The 21266-nt window shown below is 41.1% G+C and overlaps 1 protein-coding gene across 1 annotated transcript in view; it reads right to left on the bottom strand.

Moving 5' to 3' along the window:
* CHRDL1 (chordin like 1) overlaps positions 1 to 21266 on the bottom strand; it is a 156384-nt gene that overhangs the window by 83995 nt on the left and 51123 nt on the right. Inside the window, exons 3-4 of the mRNA XM_088482924.1 lie at positions 6017 to 6129; positions 3756 to 3849 (exon numbers count right to left, since the gene is read on the bottom strand). Coding sequence (XP_088339050.1) covers positions 3756 to 3849; positions 6017 to 6129 — 207 coding nt within the window. The remainder of the gene's footprint in view (positions 1 to 3755; positions 3850 to 6016; positions 6130 to 21266) is intronic.

Here is a 21266-nt window from a genome sequence, read left to right as displayed (position 1 = left end):
TTCTACTTCTAGTATTCATAGTACACAAATGCATAAAAAAAAATAAAAAAGGGAAGATTTATCAAATCTTAGAAAGTAAAAAAGTAGAGAGAGATAAGTACCAACCAATCAGCTCCTAGCTGTCATGTTAAATATGTGCTTTATTGGAAATGTAGGTGCACCACAACCGATCGAGGAGCTTAGCACCACCAGTAACGGTTTCAGGTAGTGCCATTTTTGCTTGCTGTAATTAAGGTCCATCTTTTTTTTGTGGGTTTTTTTTCAACGAGAATAACATTTTATAAAATAGTTTCTGATCATTACATTAAAGTTTTATAAAAAGTATATTTTCCAAGATTCAGTTTAATCTAGGAAGCTCTGTTTAACATATTAAAATTAAAATGTGTAACAAGCTCATGACAAAATGTGTTATAAAGTACTGAGTATAGAGGGTAAAGGGGTAAGAAGGATAAAGTAAAAGGAAGCAGCAATAGAGGGCTCTCACTATTCTCACTTTCTAGAATGTTCCAAATTCCCATATACACGGGTTATGGCAAAGTTCCCTATTACTTGAGGGTATCCATTAACTCAAGAAATAGAGCCATTTTCAAAAAAAATATTATAATTTTTTAATTCAGCAACCCCAAAATACCCTAAATTTGTTAACAAATCTAAACTAAACTATTTTTTTTCTTTTGTTGGGCTGTTTTCTAAATTGTTATTGGATACACTCAATGTTGTATTTTATTTGTGGTCTAACATACTGTATGTACTCAGGGCCAGATTAACAATGGGGCGGGTAGAGCTGGAGCTCCAGGCCCCACCATTGAAATAGGGCCACATGATCTGCAGGAGCTGGACTGGAGACGAGAAAAAAATATTTTCCTGTTACAGCCTGGCTGTCAGTGGCCACTCAAGACCCGCCCACTGAAACCGCAACCCCCTGCCTGCCTGCCTGCCAGCCCACCGGCGTTAAAGAACCGCTGTGCCTGTGCCTCATAAGCCTTCCCTATGATGCAGTGGATGCACACATTTGCTTGGCCCTCCCCCTCACCATGTGAAGCCACACTGCGTGACGTCAGACAAGAACCGCCAGCTGTTCCATCATTCCCAAGAGAAACTAAGCTCAACTCTGTGAAGGTGACCTGAGTGACTGAACTGATTGGGGACGGGTTGCAGCTGGTAGTCGAGGAAGAGGTGTCTGTGTCAGTGCAGTGCCTCTGAAGAAGGAATGCTCCCTCTGTAAGTGCACTGCCACTGACCAAACATTTGAATAATTGTTTTGTGATATATGGTAATATATGTATATAGAACAAAGGTTTGGCAATCCAAAAAATAAACAAGCAACTGATGCCGGTGTCCTCACAAAAACAGATGAATATAGGACGAAGGTGCGGCACTCAAGGCGTAGATAAATAATTCAAACAAGCCATTGGCGATTTCAACGTTTCAGTTATTATAAACTGTCATCAGGAAAACATATATGTGTATATATATATATATATATATAAGTGTATGTATGCATGAATCTGTGTTTGTATGTGTGCATATATATATATATATATATATATATATAAAGTGTGTATGCATATATATATTGTATGTGTCTAAGTGTATGTACGTGTGTGTGTGCATGAATATATTTATATATGTATATCTTTTTGTACCCTTGAAAATGGCACCTTTATAATTATTTTGTGATTTTTTTTTGCACTGTGAGCTCTCTCTTCTCATTGTTTGTTTGATCTGTGGCTGGTGCAGACTGAAGGGGGTGGAACTGCATGGGGCTACATACTATATATTAATTTGAAGCTCTGAGATTTGGGATTTGTCTGCATAGTTTTGCATGTTCAAAATGTCATGCCGAAACATAGTGGAGAGTCTGGAGTGAACGCCCTTTGCACATCATATATGAGGCTGCAGCCTATCCGCCGTGTTCGCTTGTAGGTGATACTTCCAAGCTGTGAAAACCTTCTGGGATAAATTACATATTCGTTGCAGAGTGTATGTATATATATATATATATATATATTGTATGTGTGTGTGCATGAATATATATATATATATATATATATTTACCCTTGAGGAAGTCTGTGGAACAGACAAAACGCGTTGGGGAGCTCCATACCTGCCTTATATGAACTTACCTAAGAGACTTACTATTAAGATAGACATTGAACACTTTACCATTTATTTGCATAAGTTTGCACTAAAATTTTTTTATTGTGCTTAGTATAAAATCCCTCTTTTAGATATCGATTTCTTGTTACATTTATATTTTTTATGTTCCTTTCTTTTATATATTATTGTTATTATTAATTTAATAAATATTGTTCATATTTATATATATAAAACTTATAATATATAATTGAAACACATTATCAGGTTCATTCTATACATGGAGATGCATGTTTTGTAGCAATATTTGCACATCTTTTCACTGACACTTTATTAATACTAGATTTACCTTTTCAGCTCATTTATTATTTTTTAGAGAATATTTTTAATAAGGTATATAGGTAGTTTCAATTAGAATTTTATCATCTACTTATTTCACTGTTGTTATTACAAACATGTTTTAATTTTATTTATTGCACTAGGGCACTGTATATTTATTGTATTATATGATATTGTTATAATAATAAGATACACTACTTTATTTATTTACAATTAAGCACTGTTGTCGTTACACACTTTAAAAAAAAATATATATATATATATATCCGTTTGCCGGAGGTGGGCAGACCATATGGTTTAATCAAGCACAGTCACAGGTATTTAAAGTCTTTTATATTGTATGTTGTTTATCTGTGTGTTCCTGAAAACGGGTTCTCCGTATCCCGAAACGTTGAAGTAAAACACGTTGTTTCACCCCAGTGTAAAGTCTCCGGAGTGCCGCTTTGTTTGCTGTGGATTATATATACACACATATATTTATATTATGTCACCTCATTCTCTGTCACATCCTCCACTCTGGCTGGCCTCTGTCCACTCTCTGCAGTTCTGACCCCTCGTTGATTTTCCTAGATACTGTACAACCCCCTTCGCTCAGTCCTGCCAAACTCCCCCTTGCTCCATCCCGCTCCCTATACTTACCTTGTTGTATTGTTGTATACAAACACACACAAATATATATTATGTGTATACAGTAAGCAATCGGAGACAAACAAATGCAAATACCCTCACTAGAGGGATTTTATTGTGGATCACACAATTAAATCCCTCTGGTGAGGGTACTTGCATTTGTTTGTCTCCGAGTGCCGCCTGTTCTATCTCCTGTATCTATTGGGGGTGCTGTCCCCTGGGGAGGGCACCGGAGCAAGATTGGGCAGACTGCCTGGATTTTTTAAAGTGGAATGCCAGAGCATTTGGACTATATATATATATATATATATATATATATATATATATATATATATATATATTTGTGTGTGTCTGTATACAACCCCCACTGTCACACCCCCTATGGCAACACAAAATATGCCTTCATCAATTTCAGCTCCAGGCCCATATGAACCTTAATCAGGCACTGTATGTACTATAATAAAAATTGTCATGTTTCAGATATGTAATATTTCTGCTTTGAATATGTACCTTTCTGATGCCTTTAATGCACAGTCATTATACAAAAACTAAAGTAAATATGAAAATTAATTACAAATGTGAACCTTAGAACTGGTATACACAGCAATAGAAAACAGAGTGATAAAGATGATGAAAGCTCTACATGTCATGTCACACATGGGCAATACAATACTAAAGTAGGTTACCCTTACCTGTGCATCGTGGGCAGCACAGCTGAGGAACATAGACTGGGTTAGCACAATGAAGACTTGGGCATCTCACTCTACTGCATAATACATTTCCACCCTGCAAGCAGAGGTTTCTGGTCATTATCTGTACTAATGGGACATGTATCAGCTTTGTGCTGAATATAAAGATAGATTTTTTTAAGTACTGTACTTGAATGTTGTGTGAGTTATTATGTAAACAAAGCTTGATTTTGTGGATGAGGTGGGTGATTAATGGGGGACATTGCATTGGAATACTCCTGGGAGTAAATTAATCTAAAAGAGGCTGCAGCGTTGCTGCCATTCTTGACCTCAGGTGGGAGAGCAAGTTGGCAGGGGGTACTTTTATGATTTTTAACATTATCGGATAAGGGGCTTTACACCTTCTTGTGCTGTAATGTTATTTCTCCATGTCATTATTTCAGTAAAATGTTATACATGAAACAAATCATTATAAAAAATGGACTGGGTATACAATAATTATATATAACTGAAGTCTAATAGTACAAATGTAATCTAAGCACCTGGTGAGAAACAGTTAAATCCCACTTGTATAGTGACTATTAAGCTGCTTAGGCATAGTTAACAACATTGTGTGTCATCTTTCTGGGAGATCTCTGGAGGTTTAAGTGAGATGTTCAGCGGGTATGTCATTGTGATCTGTGTCACCGTGGTCCCGCCCAGTACTGCACCATGCCAGGAATTGCAGCATCATGCAGCAGAGAAGGGGATTGACAACGCCCCTACATAAAGCTGATCATATTAATATACTGTACATACAGAACTGTATATATATATATATATATATATATATATATACACACTGTACAGATGCACCCAGTTACATTATGGCTGACCACATCACAAACGCGCTCACGCATCACGCCATGCAATTCCCCGCGCCTACATACGCTACGGTATGTTATGGCGTGCATTGCAATTGTACCATGCATTCCTATGGGGGCACAGGTTCGATCGCAGTGCGCGTGTCTCACACCATGTGTGGGTCGATTTGCCGGCCAGTGCCAGCAGCAAGGATGTAGCTTGGCATATCTGTATATATATATATATATATATATATATATATATATATATAATATAGCAGTCACCTCCTCCACTCCACCAGGGGTCCATGATAAAGCAGCACTCCAATAATGTAGAAAGTGTTATCAACGCATTTAATGGGCAAAAGGAACCATCCAGTTAAAGTTTACAGATACAATACTTATCATCATAATGCATAGGGAACATATAGCTTAAAATCCCAGCCCAACAGTTTCAGTGTATTACACCGGTGGAGTTGAGAAAGTGACTGCTTTGAACTACTATTACCAAGCACCCTCCTAGGTGAATTAAAGCGTGTGGCTCTTCATAAGTATATATATACTGACTGAAGTACCCGACATTGCCCAGGTTTAAATCTTCAAGTCATTAAGTTTTATAATGTAATGTCATCCAAATTCATCCAGTGGAAGGCCCAGAACATGCTCCCTGGGTCAAGGTTCTGTCCGGCGCACTTCACCGTGAGGTCTGACCGGGACCCCAACGACTCCATTAGGCATCCTAAACCAATTGCAACCTCTCTGTGAAGTTTCCATCCAAATCAATCCAGTGAAAGGCCCAGAACAGGCTCCCCGGTTCAAAGTTCTACTGAGCGTCCCCGAGTCAAAGTTCTGCCCAGCGTACACCAACGAGAGGTCCAACTGGGACCTCAAACCCCTAGTATGTCTTCTGGGATCCAATATTACCACTCAGTGAAGTTTTCATCCAATTCCATCCAGTGGAAGGACCAGAACAGACTCTCTGGGTCAAAGTTCTGTCCAGCGTCCCCGGGTCAAAATTCTGCCCGTAGTCCCCGGGTCAAAGTTCTGCCCAGCGTGCACCAACGGGAAGTCCAACCGGGACCTCAAACCCCTAGGATGTCTTCTGGGATCCAATGTTACCACTCTGTGAAGTTTTCATCGAAATCCATCCAGTGGAAGGCCCAGAACAGACTCCCTAGGTCAATGTTCTGCCCAGCGTACACCAACGGGAGGTCCGGCTGACACTCTAACCCCCTTAAAACCTGGCCATGAATCAACTGGACTACCTCATGCTGGTTTCATCCCAATCGGTGCAGGGGTGTCCGAATGCATAACCGGACAGACAAATAAACAGACCAATGAATATTATATGTAAGATCTATCTATCCATCTATCTATATATACATATACATACACACAAACATTGTAATATTAACATTTTACCTCCCGACACAGACAGTTAACACAATAGACAAGTCCATAAGGTTCCAGGTAAGGGTGCCATCTCTCTCCAACTCGATACTTCCTGTCTTGGAAGACACAGTATGTCTCTGAATCTACAGGGATGAGAGAGACAACTTTCAGTTATATTCTCAGGCAGCAGTGTATATCATTGGTAAATAAGTGGTTTGGCTAAAATCAGGATTCACATGGTTGTGACTGGTATCCACTATTAAATGCAATACATAGAAAGTTAATGAAATATCTGTGTGGGTTCTCTGGTTTGTGTCTTTTGGCTTTTTAATAACATACTTTAATGTTCCCAGCCTCTGGAGCCTAAGTAAATCTAAAGGGAGCAGTGTTGGTATCAGTGACTACTGGGAATGCTATATAAGCTAGATCACAGAAGAACTACCCATTAGATCCTGAAATTGGAGGTAACCCCAAAGCTGTCAGCACCTCTGACTGTGAAGTCTACCAAGGAGCCAAACACTTCGGCTGAAAGAAAACCTTTCACAGTTTGGCAGCTTTCACCACCACAGTTGAACGCCAGGGAAGGAGAGAAAGCAGCTGAGAAGCACAGACCTACACTGCTACAGCTTAGAGTGAGAAATGAAATGTTGATTTGCAACCATGAAAGGTTAATCAAAAATAAGATAAAATGGATGAGTCCATAGGACTCTTGTGACTTTTTTGTTGACAATGTATCCAACAATATATTTAAAAAAAAAAAATCATAGGTAGATTAAGTGTAAAATGCATCGTTGTGACAGCAATAATTTCTTAAAGTTGTTCTCTAGAGAACTTTACAAATTGATTACAACTTAAGTAATTCCAAAACTACAAATATACAGTGACCCACAGCAACCGATCAGCAATATGGATCAGCCCATATCAACCAATCTGCAATATCCAGTAACCAACAACCAATCAGCACTATGCAGGAATCCATAGCAAGCAATCAGCAATATCTAGGAACCCATTACAACCAAATCAGCAATTTGCAGTAACCCATAGCAACCAATCGGCACTATGTAGCTCTGGTACAGAATGAGTTAGATTAATGAAAGCAAATGCTTAGTCAGTTGCTCATGGTAACTGCAATTTGCATGTGGCACCATCTAAGTAATCCAACTTTCTCCTCATTTGTAGGTAACAAATGTTACTTATTATTGTTGGCAAAAGTAAAAGTGTTACCTCAAACCCGTGCCAGCTTTTACACTAAGGACAACCCTCTTAATTACAACTTTCAATAAAATGTTCATCAATTGGTCATAGGTTTTCATTTAGATTTTCTTCCTTATTGATATTAGTTAATGTGTGCAGATAAATATTATCCACTATGAGATGTGTTTGGAGAGCATGACAGGCACCTTATTGAAGGGAGTTCTAGAGGCCGAATTACTGCTTCGTAGAGTCCAGCTAAATCGCATGTGCGCAGTCTCCTCGCTTCAGGTTCATTAGATTATTTTATCCCACCAAACACAATCTTGTTCTTGCATAAGATGGCAACATCAAATTCTGCATGGAATGTTCTGGAACACTGAGTACAAATGCCCATTATAAGGTGCAAGAATAGCCTCCTCTCACAGTTAGCATCATCCTGTCACTGTCACATTGCTTTTACATCACATGCAACAATCACAGTATAAAACTGGAAGAAGCTACAAATGACCACAAGATGTAAGCGCGTAACCCAAATAAACATGTCAAATACGGCACCAGAGGTTCTTGCAGTATCTCTTTTTAAAACCTCTAAAGACTGATGATGTTTAACTGTAACAATTCCATAGGACTCCTGTTGCTGAAATTAGTGGCACAAAACAAGAAAAGGATTTATGAAACTATTTAACTTGGCAGCAAATAAATAAAAGCTTCCCCCCCAGTAAAATAATAACTACCTTTATAAACATTATCTTTGTTTCCATGCCAGCTGAGCAAGCTCTTGTTATGATTACCAGGAACTATTTTCACAGTGTATTCTTATTTCGCTATTTTGTATTATTTTATCTTTCAAGATTGTAGTGAAAACACTGGTTGCTATATTGTTTTTAAAAACATGAACGTTGTTATTGTACTCGTATTTTAGTCGATCAATTACTGCAAGTTTGGCATGGACTCCTGGGGGTTTACAGCTCTGCTGTGTAACTGCTATTTTAGTACATTTGTCCTGTTGGTAGGGATACCATATAAGCCATTTAAAGGTGGACACATATGAAATATGCACAAAACAAGTACACATATGTTTGCACCTGTGGATTTTATATGTGCCTATTTTTAAGTGGCTGGCCTGGTAATCCCTACTTAGAGGGAGTTCCTTCCAAGTACAGTATTTTTTAATTAGAATAATGTGTACTTTAGTGGTTAGTGACAGTGGGCCCCGGTGCTGGAATCATGATAGGTGGGGGTGTGGTTGTTACTGTGGCCCCCTCTCAGAGACCCATGAAGCAGCAATTAGGCCACAGAGAATGTACTTAGGACATGTACATGAAGCAATTACTCATGTTATTCAGCTTACTGAAGCTCCATCTACTGATGAGACCATCACTGCTGTCCTACCCGCAAGGTCTATTTTAACAGTTGGTCCCCTTTTTTCTATGACCTTACTACTAATTTGTTTGCATTTAACATTGCGCTAATTCCCACACCCACATATGGAGGTAAGGGCTATACTTTATAATTAGAATAAAATGCAGAAAATGAATGTAATGAATGTAAAAAAAGAATGCAGAAATTTGACACAGATCATGTTATATCACCCAGCAGTTTTGGTAATGCAGCAGTATAGTACTTTAGATTTTTGGAGGTGACAGTATCAGCAGGGAGTACCAGTGATGGAAAGCCCTAGTGGTGGGCCTTTGTATGGATATGTCTATATGCCAAGTTTGTTTGCTTATGCTAATGTATACAGTCCACGGATCTACTCAAGGGCATATGTGGCTTTGCAGCTTCTATGGGAGTACACATCCCAGTCATGCTTGAAAGCCACAAGTTACCTATACCCTCTAAAAGGATCTGCTCATACATAGGGTCTCATTCAGACCCGGTCGCAAGCGATGAGCGGTCGCAACCGGGTCGATGCTAAGGCCCTGTGCATGCGCAGCGGCCACACTGCGCGTGCGCAAGCCCCGGAGCTAGAGATAAATTCTCTCGCTCCGGAACTCACTAAAAAAGGGGCGGCTGCCGATGTTGATCGACAGCTCTCCCCGTTTTGTAGGCGTGGCGGGGGGGGTGGCTACACAAACTTAAGGAACGCCTGCCATTTTGTGGGCGGCCGCACTGACATCAGCAGTGATGTCAGTGGGGAGCTTCCTGCTCGATCAGAGCAGGAAGCTCCCTGGGGCTTGCGGTTGCCGAGACCCAAACTAAGGGTCTCGTCGCAAGCCCCGATGGTCGCGATGGTCTTGACCATCGCGACCATCACCCTGGTCGGTCGCTAAAGCTGTGGGTGGTAACCCACAGCTTAGCTAGCGACCAGGAGGCCGCGCTTCTCAATACAAGCGGCCGCCCTCATTCAGAGCAATGGCTCGCAGTTTGCGACCGCCTCTGAATGAGGGCTATAGTCCCCTGTTTCCACTATAATGATTTACAGAGCACTTGTCACCTCTGTGCTGCCTGTCACCTTTTATTAAATAAGTGCTTTGAAAGCTCTGTAAAATCCAACTGCTGCTCTGGGTTCAGCATCTTAAACCCAGCTAGCGCATAAAACAGGCCGGCTATCTTGATAATCTCTGCTACACCCACCTCCTGCATGAATGGACAGAGTGCTGTTAGTATGCTTTTCACATAATATCTGCGCTTTTCATCTTTCTAGTGATGAAGAAAGGTTGTTAATTGCTTTTCCTTCAGTACCTGAATTAATATCACAAGGTAGTCTTATTTCATATTAGTCTAATTGTTTTACTTTATTTGGCACCTACAGAACGAGAATAATTTTATATCCTGGGTAAACAAATCACAAGAGTGTCTGGGTTTTAAATTTTTTAAATGAGGGAATTATGCGTGAAAGAAATTAGTCTGCACAATTATAGTTACATCCTTACAGAGTCCCTTAATGACATGGTTAAAGGGTTGTGTCTAGATCCCCTTCAGTTAATGTACCGGGACGTGATGTGAGGGCAGAAGTGCGGTTCCATGCCATTAAAGCGCTGTTACAGTAGAAACTTGTACCCTCACGGGCTCGCTTTCCTCGCAATGCTTCAGGCACGGTGGCTCACCACAGGTTACTATTCCCAATAGATGTCCATGTGGATAGTAAATGATGATGTCAGGGTACATTCACTGAAGGAGATCTATCCCCAACAATGGTTAGAGCAATGGAATGAGCAGTCACCACCCACTTTCATGACCTCATCTTTGTGTGCCCAAAAAACAGTCTATTTCATATGACACACAGTATATTCCAGGGTAGAGCTTATTCCCCTTCATTGTAAGGACCTCAAAGTGACGTGAGGTGAGAGCGGAAGTGTGGTTCCATGCCGATAAAGCCCACCTAAAACATAAATTTGTCCCCTCGCGGACTTTCTTTGCTAGCCATGCTTCGAGCTCAGTGGCTTGCTTCGCTCGCCACAGGTTTATATTCTCCCTCTATGTCCATGTGGATCGTAGAGAATGACATTGGAGAGTAACTGATGACATCAGGGTCCTCTCTGTGAAGGGCATGTAGATGCTACCTATATTCTAGGGCTAACCCAGGTGCAGTGTTAAAGGTATCAACCTGGGAATAAGCCAGGACCAAGGTGCTGTGTGAGAAAGGGGGTTAGGAGCTGCAACCCAGGTTAAAAAATCTGAGATAAACCCAGTTCCAAGCCCCGGCTTACAGCGGTATTAGGAACACGTGAACAAAACATCATCTTAATGTCACCAAATGATCCATCACCAGCATCTCCATATTGTTAACTGTCAAATGTTTAACTGAACCCCTGGTATATGATTTATTTTTTACAGTCAGAGGTGTTAATTAGCTCATGCGGTCACTGATTGAAATAAAAGATAAATAATTTCCACACAGAAGAGCTGTGCATCTTCTAAACCGTGCCCATAATATTCTAAGGTGCAGAATCGTCAGGTCTGTGATTTATTAGAAAGCTGAGATATTCTGGGATGAGATGAGACATTGAGAGCTGCAATAATGTGGTCCAATAAGCAGTATATAGTCCAGCGGACCCATGAATTAGTTAGTAGTAAAGCTATTTAAAGGTCATTAATTGCATTGTCGGATTTCCCTCATTATTGGCTGCCTGACAGATCTTTAACACACTGTAGGTATCTGCAAGGAGATCTGTCAGATGAAGGCCCTTCAATGTTGAAGCTATTAAATAATATAAAAATAATATTAAAATAATAATATAAAATCTGATCCACTCACCGGCCAGTGACTTGATCTGATTTTATATTATTATTTTTATATTATTATTATTATTATTATTATTATTTCTTTATTATTAAACTTCCAATAAATTAGCGCTGTCTATTGTTTTTCTGCAGGGGGTTATCAGTTTACAACCACCCTTTGTACTTCCTACGGCCCCATGGGACCTAGATCTAGTCCATTTTTTCTTACAGTCTTCTCTGTTTGAACCATTAGAGACTGTGGAGTGTAAGTACCTCTCATGGAAGGTGGTACTTCTCCTCACCCTGGTCTCAGCCAGGAGGGTGTCGGAACTTGGGGCTGTATCCTGTCATCCTCCATACTTGGTCTTTCATGTGGATAGGGCGGAACGCCGTATAAGGATGGAATTCCTTTCCAAGGTGGTTTCTGCATTCCACATAAACCGATCTATTGTGGTGCCGGTTCTTCCACAGGATTCACCAACCTCAAGATCCTTGGATGTCGTTAGAGCTCTCCGGATCTACGTGGACAGGACTGCAGCTCTACTGAAAACTGACTACGTGTTTGTCTTGTATGATGCTGCTTGTCCTTGTTGGCCAGCTTCCAAACAAACTCTTGCATGATGGATCAGCCTGACCATCAGACAGGCCTATGTAGCCTCCCCCAAGGAACCTCCATTTTCCATTACAGCGCATTCTACTCGCTCAGTGGGTTCCTCGTAGGCAGCTGCTTGTGGGGTTTCCATGGAGTTGTCGGGCAGCCACTTGGTCCGGCCGGCATACTTTTGTCCGGTTTTACAGTTCTGACACCTTTGCAGCCTCTGCAACGCAGTTTGGCCATGCTGTTTTGCAGGGTCCTCAGCGCTCTCCCGCCTGTGATGTCCCCACTGTCATGAAGCCTCCAGTGTCTCCTAGTGGACAAAGGAGTAAACAGGAGATTGGTACTTACCGACAAATCCCTTTTTCCGATTCCATAGGGGACACTGGATGCCCACCCTGTGCTGTTTCCTTCCTGCAATGGTTATTGTCATTATATGTTATGACTGTTATTGGTGTTTTCTTTATTTTGCTGTCTTTCTCAGACCTTTTACACGTTCCGTGTTGTGTGTTGTGATTTGTACTAGTTTCACCTCCTCCTCTTCCATTTGTTTTTTCCAGCTCTTCTCGGGCACAGATTCCTAAGACTGGGCTTGTAGGGGGGTATAGAGGGGGAGGAGCTAGTCAAACTTCTAAATTTTAAAATGCCAGCTCCCACTTAGCACACGTCTATACCCCACTGTCATGAAGCTTCCAGTGTCCCCTATGGAATCGGAGAAAGGGATTTATCGGTAAGTACCAAAATCCTGTTTTTTGTTTGCATAGGAACAATAATTTCTTATCTCAAGTGCAGTGAGATAATTAGCAAAGCTCCTTTGTAAGGCTGCTGTTGTACCTTTTCTTGTATAAATAATAGCTTGTGTTTATGTTATTTTTAACTGGTTGAAGTTCTAAGCATTGTAGCTTGTGTTAGGCAAGACTATAAATATATACAAGACACGCACACGCACACACAATGATCCCTATGGCTACATGCATTTTCATATAAGGTTTCTCTTGGACACTTATATGGAGCCCTTGTAAAACACAATACATGAGCAAACCCTGAACGTATCAGTTTGTTTTCATCAACAAATAGATACTACTAACTTCTTTAGGGCTCATCTACAGTTGGAGGCAAGTTAATTTTATGACACGCCTCTCAGATGTAGCAGTACACGTTCACTTTACCATAGCGCACATACAGTAGGTGGTGCTTTCACAATCTCCCTGAAATACTTTTTCAAAAGTAGGCAAGTGTGAAATATATATATATATATATATATATATATATATATACACACACACACACATAATCCACTCTGCGGCACTCCAGACGAATAAATAATGAACATTAAACCGCTTCTGTTAGCAACTTTTCAGTGCATTTATTCATTCGCACTTTTGTCAAGCCAAGTAATATCACAATACAACACTTACCCTCCTTATAAAGCCACCATACATCTAGCTCATGGGACGCAACTACTCACTTCCGGTGCCCGCAGGCAAACAGAAGGGAAGTGACGTATAAGCTCAAATCACCATAGTAACCCGCATATACAAAAGACAAAACCATTAAAATCACAATGTAGCAAAATACTACATCAAATTCTACATACAAACATTTTTTTTAAACACATATATAGAATATAATGTTTAATAAAAAATAACTGTGCCCGGATGCCTTTCGTCTAGGCCGGCCCTGGTCACCGGTTAGCGCTTTTGGACTCCCACTCACCGTCAGTGACCGCCTGTCACTGACTCCGCCCACTGCACCGTGGTCGTTTACTGAAGCTGCCACCACCAAACTCTACCATCAGCGTTTGGAACAGCTTCTTATGTACAAGTAGGCTCCTACCGCCGGCGCCTGGAACCGCTCTGCTGCATATGCGTCGACTGGCTACGGCCACACCTCCTGTTTTGTGTCGGCAGGGGGCTTGAGCTTCGGAGATGCTCGGTTCAACCCAGAACAGTAGGAGAACGGAATAGCGTTTGGCGCAATTTTGTTGGTCGCAGGGTATAGATGTAGTCGAATTTAAAGGCAAAAGGTGTTTATTTGCTCAAAGTCTTAAAAAAGACTCAACCTTCCGAATGAAGGGGTACATTCAGCATACAAGAAATCTTATCAAGTCAGCAGTTCTTCTCCACAAAGGATCTTCAGAGATGTACAACATACAGGGCTCACAGGCCCTCTTTTTATATAATTCTTACACACAAGATCAAAGGGGGGTAAATCTGCACTGGGTTCCACTCAACCAATCATGATTCCTCACATAATATAATTTAACAACAACATATTACATTTCAAAGGAGTCGCCCAATTTCCTCCTTTCTAATCCACCCAAAATCAGTTGGCTTCCTAAAACATAATTTGAGTTAGCATATACTGTCTCTCAAAAGGTAAATATAATGCAAATTTCAAGGGCATTTGTCCTTTTACATATCTACAACTAAAACCAATTTTGGGTTTCCCAGTTTTAACACCTTCTCAGTTCTTAGGAAGTTACACCCAATAGGAGCTCCTTAAAAAACAAATTGTTTTTGTCCACACTTGCTGGGTATTCAACACAGAGAGACGCAGAGGAGACTTCCTAGCCTGCATTTTAATGAAAGTGATGTAAATGAAGGGTTTGGCCATATGACACTATTCACACCTTCACACAGCAAGCTACCATCCAGGTCTCATCTGGAGTTTACTGACCACAACAAGGGCCTGATTCAGACCCACTCGCGAGCGGCTGTCCGCTCGCAAGTGGGTCGATGTTCTGCACTGAGCATGCACACGACGGAGGGAGCTCCGTCGTGCGCATGCGCCAGACGCGACGAGCGAAGGATTTTCCTTCGCTCGTAGTGTCTCTTCAAAGGGGGCGTGCTGTCGATGTTGACTGACAGCACGCCCCCTTTGGTGGGCGTGCCGGGGGCGTGCCTCCCTGACGGGGGCGTTCCCACGGGAACGCCTCCCGTCAGAAGCCGGCCCACTGACATCACTAGTGATGTCAGTGGGAGTGATTTTGGCTCTGATAGAGCCAAAATCACTCCGAGCCTTGTGGTTGAAAAACTCAACCACAGGCTTTTGTACGCAGTTTCGATGGTCGCGATGGTCAAGACCATCGCGGCCATCAAACTGCACGCTCGTATAGCCTGTAGGTGGTGACCCACAGCTATACGAGCGTCCAGGAGGATGCTCCATTTTCATGGAGGGCGGCCCTCATTCAGAGCGTGAGCTCTGCTCAGAGCGTACGGCTCTGAATGAGGGCCCAAGTCTTTCTATTCATCAGACTGCTAGGAAATGACAATCAGCATCTAAGTTCCTGCACTCACAAGCTGGTCATGTCTTATACAGGAATATTCAAGAAGTGCATTTTCCTTACAAAATATACATTTAAAATCATATATTTTAAATACATTCACATTTCATGCGTGTGCACAGCATCAGGCTTTGCACCCTGCAGCACTGAAGCTCAGGACCTGCCGTCCTGGCTCAGTGCTGCCCATACCATTTTAAATACGTTTTTATCTTTTAAACACTCGGCGCCTAGCGCAGAGTACACATTTACAATGGGCGCCTGGCGCCTTTTGTCCTTTTAAAAATGGCACCGCAGCACGGGGGTTAACCCCTTCAGTGCCGCAGCTGCCATTATACATGTGGGGGCGGCCTCCGGCCACAATAACATTAACAAAACATCACAGAATATTGTATTATGTGCTACTGAAAATACCTATATGGGACAAATATATACCAATAATGCCCATATAGGGCCTAATCACATCTTACTAACTTTATAGTGTATTTGTCACTAGTGCAGCAACATGGCATATATGTTACCAACCTACCAGAGCCAGATGTTTGTGCACTGCTCTGTGTTGGTGTGCTAAAATGGTAGAATTAAATAATTAACATAGCAGAAATTACATATGAAAACATGTGAATGTATGAATACACCCCACATCAATACAATATTACGTCAAGATCATAAACTCAAATGCAACACTGTAATCCTAATGTCTCATTGAGACCCCGAGGAGACAGAGTATCCAATTTTATAAACCACTGCGTTACACATTGTAACAATCTACGCAAGCGGTTGCCTCCTCTAGTAAAAGGGGGAATGTGGTCAATAATTCTATACCTGAGAGACGCAAGATTATTTCTAGCTGCAGCAAAATGTCTCTCCACTGGTTGCTCACCAGAACCAGTGGAAATAGCTGTTCTAGTCGCAGACCAATGTTGTGCCATGCGTTCTCTCAATGTACATTCGGTTTTACCTACAGTACATATACCTTAGAACAAGGACAGGTGATTGCATAAACAATAAATTTGCTGGTTCACATTAAGTGATATTTTTTGTTAAATTTCTCCCCTGTATACTGATGACAAAATGTAGGTCCTGGTTGTAGGAATCTGCACGTAGTGCAGTTCATGCATTTAAAACATCCTAATTTGGGGGTACCCAGAAAGGTAGTTTTACATGTTTTTCTCAGTCCTGAAATGTCATTACGTACTAAATAGTCCCTGAGATTTTTACCCCTACGATAGCAGGTCATTAATCTGGTGTTATGTAAGGGTTTGAAGTCCTTATCTGACGTAATAATAGGCCACAATGCCCTGGCCTGTTTATTAATTGATGCTCACTCGCACCCAGGAGAAGTTTTCTGTGGACCCATGAACGCAGAGTACTTCAACTAACCCTGACACCTTTTCCACTGGCCTGGGTAGGACAGCCTCTGAGATCAGGGTTAGCTCACTACCTGAGTCTATAATAGCTGGGAGTTCTCGGCCATTCAGTAACACAGTTTCCCACATTAACGGGGGTCTGGAATCCAGGGGTACCATTGTGCAAAAAAGGGGTAGGTAGTGCCCATACTAGCAACCCCACACTCCATAGGTTCTGTTTTTCTGGGACTGTCATACCTTACATGACCTGGCTTTCTGCACTCATAGCAAACAACCCTGGCATCTCCAGTGGTGTTTCCTTGAGGAGGGGTGATATTCAGGGTCACAGGCCAATGGGGTGCCATCTTAATAGGTCGCCCATTCCCTGATTTCTTTTCTGGCATTTTTGTCATATTTTCTGTGGTGTCATACTGCTCCAATACAGTAATTACTTCCTCTAAATTCTGAGGATCAGCGTGTATGACCCAGCGCTGCATATCCCGCCCTAGGGTTCTTATACACTGGTCAACAACCACTATCTCTACAATCTGAGCATCAGTGCGGTCTTCTGGTTGAGGCCAACTTTGCCTCTGTCTGGCGAGTTCTGCCACCTGCTTCCGAATTGGGACCCCTGGTAATAAGGCCCATTCATGGAATCACTGCGCTTTCCCAGAAGGAGTGAGACCTGACCTGGCCAGAATGGCACTTTTGACTAGGTCATATTTCTCTGCATTAGCAGAGGACAAATCAGCATAGGCTTTCTGAGCCTCACCAGTGACATAGGAGACAAGTCTATCAGCCCAAGTATCTGCTGGTTACTTTAAATGCTGAGCAACCCTCATAAATATTCACAAATATTCCTCTGGGTCATCTGAAGTGGACATTTTCTTCAGATCCCCTGCCCCTGTGCTGCCCATTGATTGGGTCACTAGCTGCAACATTTGTTCCTCTGTCTTTTGGTGAGAGGCCAACAAATTTACCATAGTGTGAAAAACTTCCTCCATTTTCATAGTGGGAGGAGTAATTAGGAACTTAGGGGCTTTTAGATTAGAGCAATGACAAGCCAGTTTACACAAATAAATATATCTCTTCCTTTCAGCAAAGCAACAGTTATTCAAGTTAACACAGAAAAAGAAAACTGCTATTTTTTTCTTCAGCATTACAGGGGTTAAACAGAACACAGGGGAAAACTTATTTTTCTCTTTCAGCACTGCAGTAATTAAACCTCAGTATGTGTCTTGCTTTGTTCAAACAGGTGAACCTAATTAGACAGCATAAACACTAGCCTGTGAACACACTAATCAGGATTTTGATATGTCTTAAGCACCTTAGTAAAAACAAACAAAAGGAAAGTACTGTAAGTTTTCTTTCCTCAGTATACACACAAACAGCAGGTTACACAATGTCCTTATTATTACCGCGTTTTTTCTGGTTCACCAGCCATACTGAACGTTTTGCCTTGTCAGTTCCATAGGCATTCCGTGATTGCGCTGCGAGATAGCAGTGCAGTTCCCCATATGGGCACACCAAATGTAACAAGGGGTATAGAAATGAGGACTCCAGACAGGCAGGTACTAGGTAAAGCAGTGGCTTTTAATGGCGGCAAACACTGCACCTTAGCATACGTGAGCATAGGCCTGGACACACACCGGCACATTACAGAATGTAAGCAAACAAACATAAAAGGTTCCAGCACTCCTTGTGCTTAGCAGTCAGCAGTGGCTTGCAACCACAATTGGCCATGCTCTCCCAGCATAGCCTTTGGACCCTGGCACTACAACACTGTAGCTACTTCCTGGCCGCTAGTCAGCATCAGGGCAATGAGCAACAGATGTGTGGGAGTTTTAAACCCTTCCTGTGCTGCTCAGTGATGAGTTTTAGCTGGGCCTGTGCAACTGTGAAAACATGGAGCTCCACCATATTATTGCAGCTGCAAAATGTGCAGGTCTTGTTCTCCTCTCCCTTGAAGAGAGATAATCCCACCAGAATGTGGGCAATTCAGGTGAGAGACCACCCCACACCGCAATATATATATATATATATATATAGTATATATATAGATATATATACAGTATATATATATATATATATATATATATATACTGTATACTGTATATATATAATTATGTTTTGCTGCTCTGTCCTCTACTTTCGTCATCCATCTCAGTGCTTGAGCTGACTCATTCGCTTAAATTCCTAGGAAGGAAATGGGATCACGCTTTCTGTGAGTCATTGACTAGCCTGCCAGTATGGGGAGGAAGTATAACCTCCAGGAGTCTCTTCTAATCCTACTATTAATGATGTTGACCTTTGCGAGTGCCGTGTTTTGATCCTTGTAGCTGTAAATAAAACCCTCTTCCTTCTATAAATTACTCAGGTGCTTCAGGAGCCAGCCCTTCCCATCATATAATCCATATAAGGTGAATCGTCCAGTGAATGAACGGTTAAGGGAATTCTCATACTTAAGGGAATGGTGTAAGTAAAAGATACTAGATAAAAACTATTTTGAGATGTGCCATCATTATTACTATGTATAATTTTAAAATACATTTTTGCTTTAAAGATTGAAGGAATAGTTAGAATTTTACAACAAACAGGGGAAGTGTAGGAATTACCAGTGAATGAACGCACAATGCTAGCAAATGAACAGACAAGTCCAGTAAATTAATAATATGACTTACATCAATAAAACACAGTCACTAGATCTAATCTAATATTGTATGTACTAAAATATAAGATTACTGTATTAAACCTGACATTTTGTTTGTTTGTTATACATTGTTTGTGGATGTCTAAATAAATGCAGTATTACGCTATGGGATCCCCCTCTGTTTGAATTTTTTCTATATACACCGGATGCAAGAGAGGGAGGAGCAATGGAAGGAGACATAAACATCGGTGAAACGAGATTATTATACGCTCCTATACATGCCCCATTGTCTACTTATTTATGTAGACCACATCTTCTGGTAGGCAGAACTATAGAGAATACCTGAATATTGTACCACTTGTTAAATTGGGTTACACTAATGTAACATTTCTTCTGAGTCTATATTTAGATTTCTCATTTATGGAGTTGGGGATCACTGAAAAGAACAATAGGACCTTGTGAAATTATCTCAGCGCCGCAGGATCAAATTGGTGATATTACCTTGTTTGTGAATTGCTTTTGGGAGTGTAAGGTGAACACTACTGCACCGATAAGGATCCATTGGCAGCGTCATAAGGAGCGCACCAATTAGAAACACAGCTTTGTATTTTTCATTCACTGGCTGATTTACCCTACTTACATTGCTGTACCTAACATTAGGTATGTACTTATGGAAGTCACCACAGGGATATGACAGTAACAGGGGTATTCAATATGGGTGCGATAACATCGTTTTTGCGTTAATATCGGAGGTATGACGTCATTATCGCTGGTTTGACTTTTACACCGTATTCAATTTCAAGACTTATCGCAGTTTTGAAAAGTCTTTGATAAAAAACGGGGATAACTTTTCACCATTGAATAGGTGTCGAAAAAAAGTGCAGAATTGGGGTTTAGGGGTGCAGGCTTAAAAAAATAGCCTGCACCCCTGGGAATGACATTTAAAAAAGAACTGTGTCAAAAAAAGTAAAAAAAAAAATAGGGACACCCCAAAAAAATAATAAAAAAATTGGGGTGAAAAAAAAAAATGGGAAAAAATTGTTTAAAAATAGGGAAATAGGTTCAGGGCTATTCTGCAAGTATGCGGCAGGTGTTTTGAAGAATAGAATTATAGCGGCAGGTGCACAAATGCAGAACTTTTAAAAACTTACTTTAGGGACATAAAAATATGCTAGTACCCATTTTCATGTACCCCAAATTTGATGGGACCACTTAAAAAAACGAAAAATATAACCTAAGTGCTCTTCTGCATCACTTCTTTAATGTCGGAAAAAAAACACCTGCTGCGGCTATTTAAATCCCCGACTTTCAATTAAAGGCTAAAACGGGGGTACCCATAGTGTTCCCCCATGTTTTTACTACTTTAGGGGGGTCTTACAGTTTTTTTAAGGAAAAATTCGTAACTTTACGCAAATCCAACTTCGGAGTTTCCCGTTTTCGTTAATTTTATATTGAATACGGGGATAAGCGGGAGCGCGCCCGATACTTTAACGCAGGTAAAAACTCCGATATGAAACGTTAACTTCGACAGTGAAGTTAACGTTTCATATTGAATACCCCTCTAAGTGTGTAAGGATCAAGTGACTTTACCAGGGTAGTTTTACCAAAAGAGTTAAACATTCTTTCACTGATTATTTAAAAACAAACTAAAACAATGTTTTAATCACATGAACTATATTATTTGAGAGATCCTGGCATACCACACACCGTGCCCTCTAATTTCTTTTAGGCTCTAACAACAGGATTGTGCAATGAGATGGCAAAAGCTGCCACACAAAACTATTATCAGTGTCTCCTTTACACTAAATCCTTTCCCAAATCACTGTGCTAACCATCAGTACTGTCAGAAAGTGATCTTAATTCATCTGCATCAAGCAAGCTTATTTACTATCATCTGTGGCCGACAGACCAAAATACCTAATAGTGTCAGGGGCAGATTGACGGCATCATGGGCCTTGGGCTGAAAATGTTAAAGGGCCTATACTGAGAGAGGGAGGAGCTGTGACCAGACCCATCTGGCCAAGGACATCATCAGCATGGCG

The sequence above is a fragment of the Taudactylus pleione genome, unplaced genomic scaffold, assembly GCF_031769625.1.
Source record: "Taudactylus pleione unplaced genomic scaffold, aTauple2 ptg000296l, whole genome shotgun sequence".
Classification (NCBI taxonomy): Eukaryota; Metazoa; Chordata; class Amphibia; order Anura; family Myobatrachidae; genus Taudactylus; species Taudactylus pleione.
Note: the sequence above shows the minus strand (reverse complement) of the source record. Positions and strands in the feature narration are given on the sequence as shown.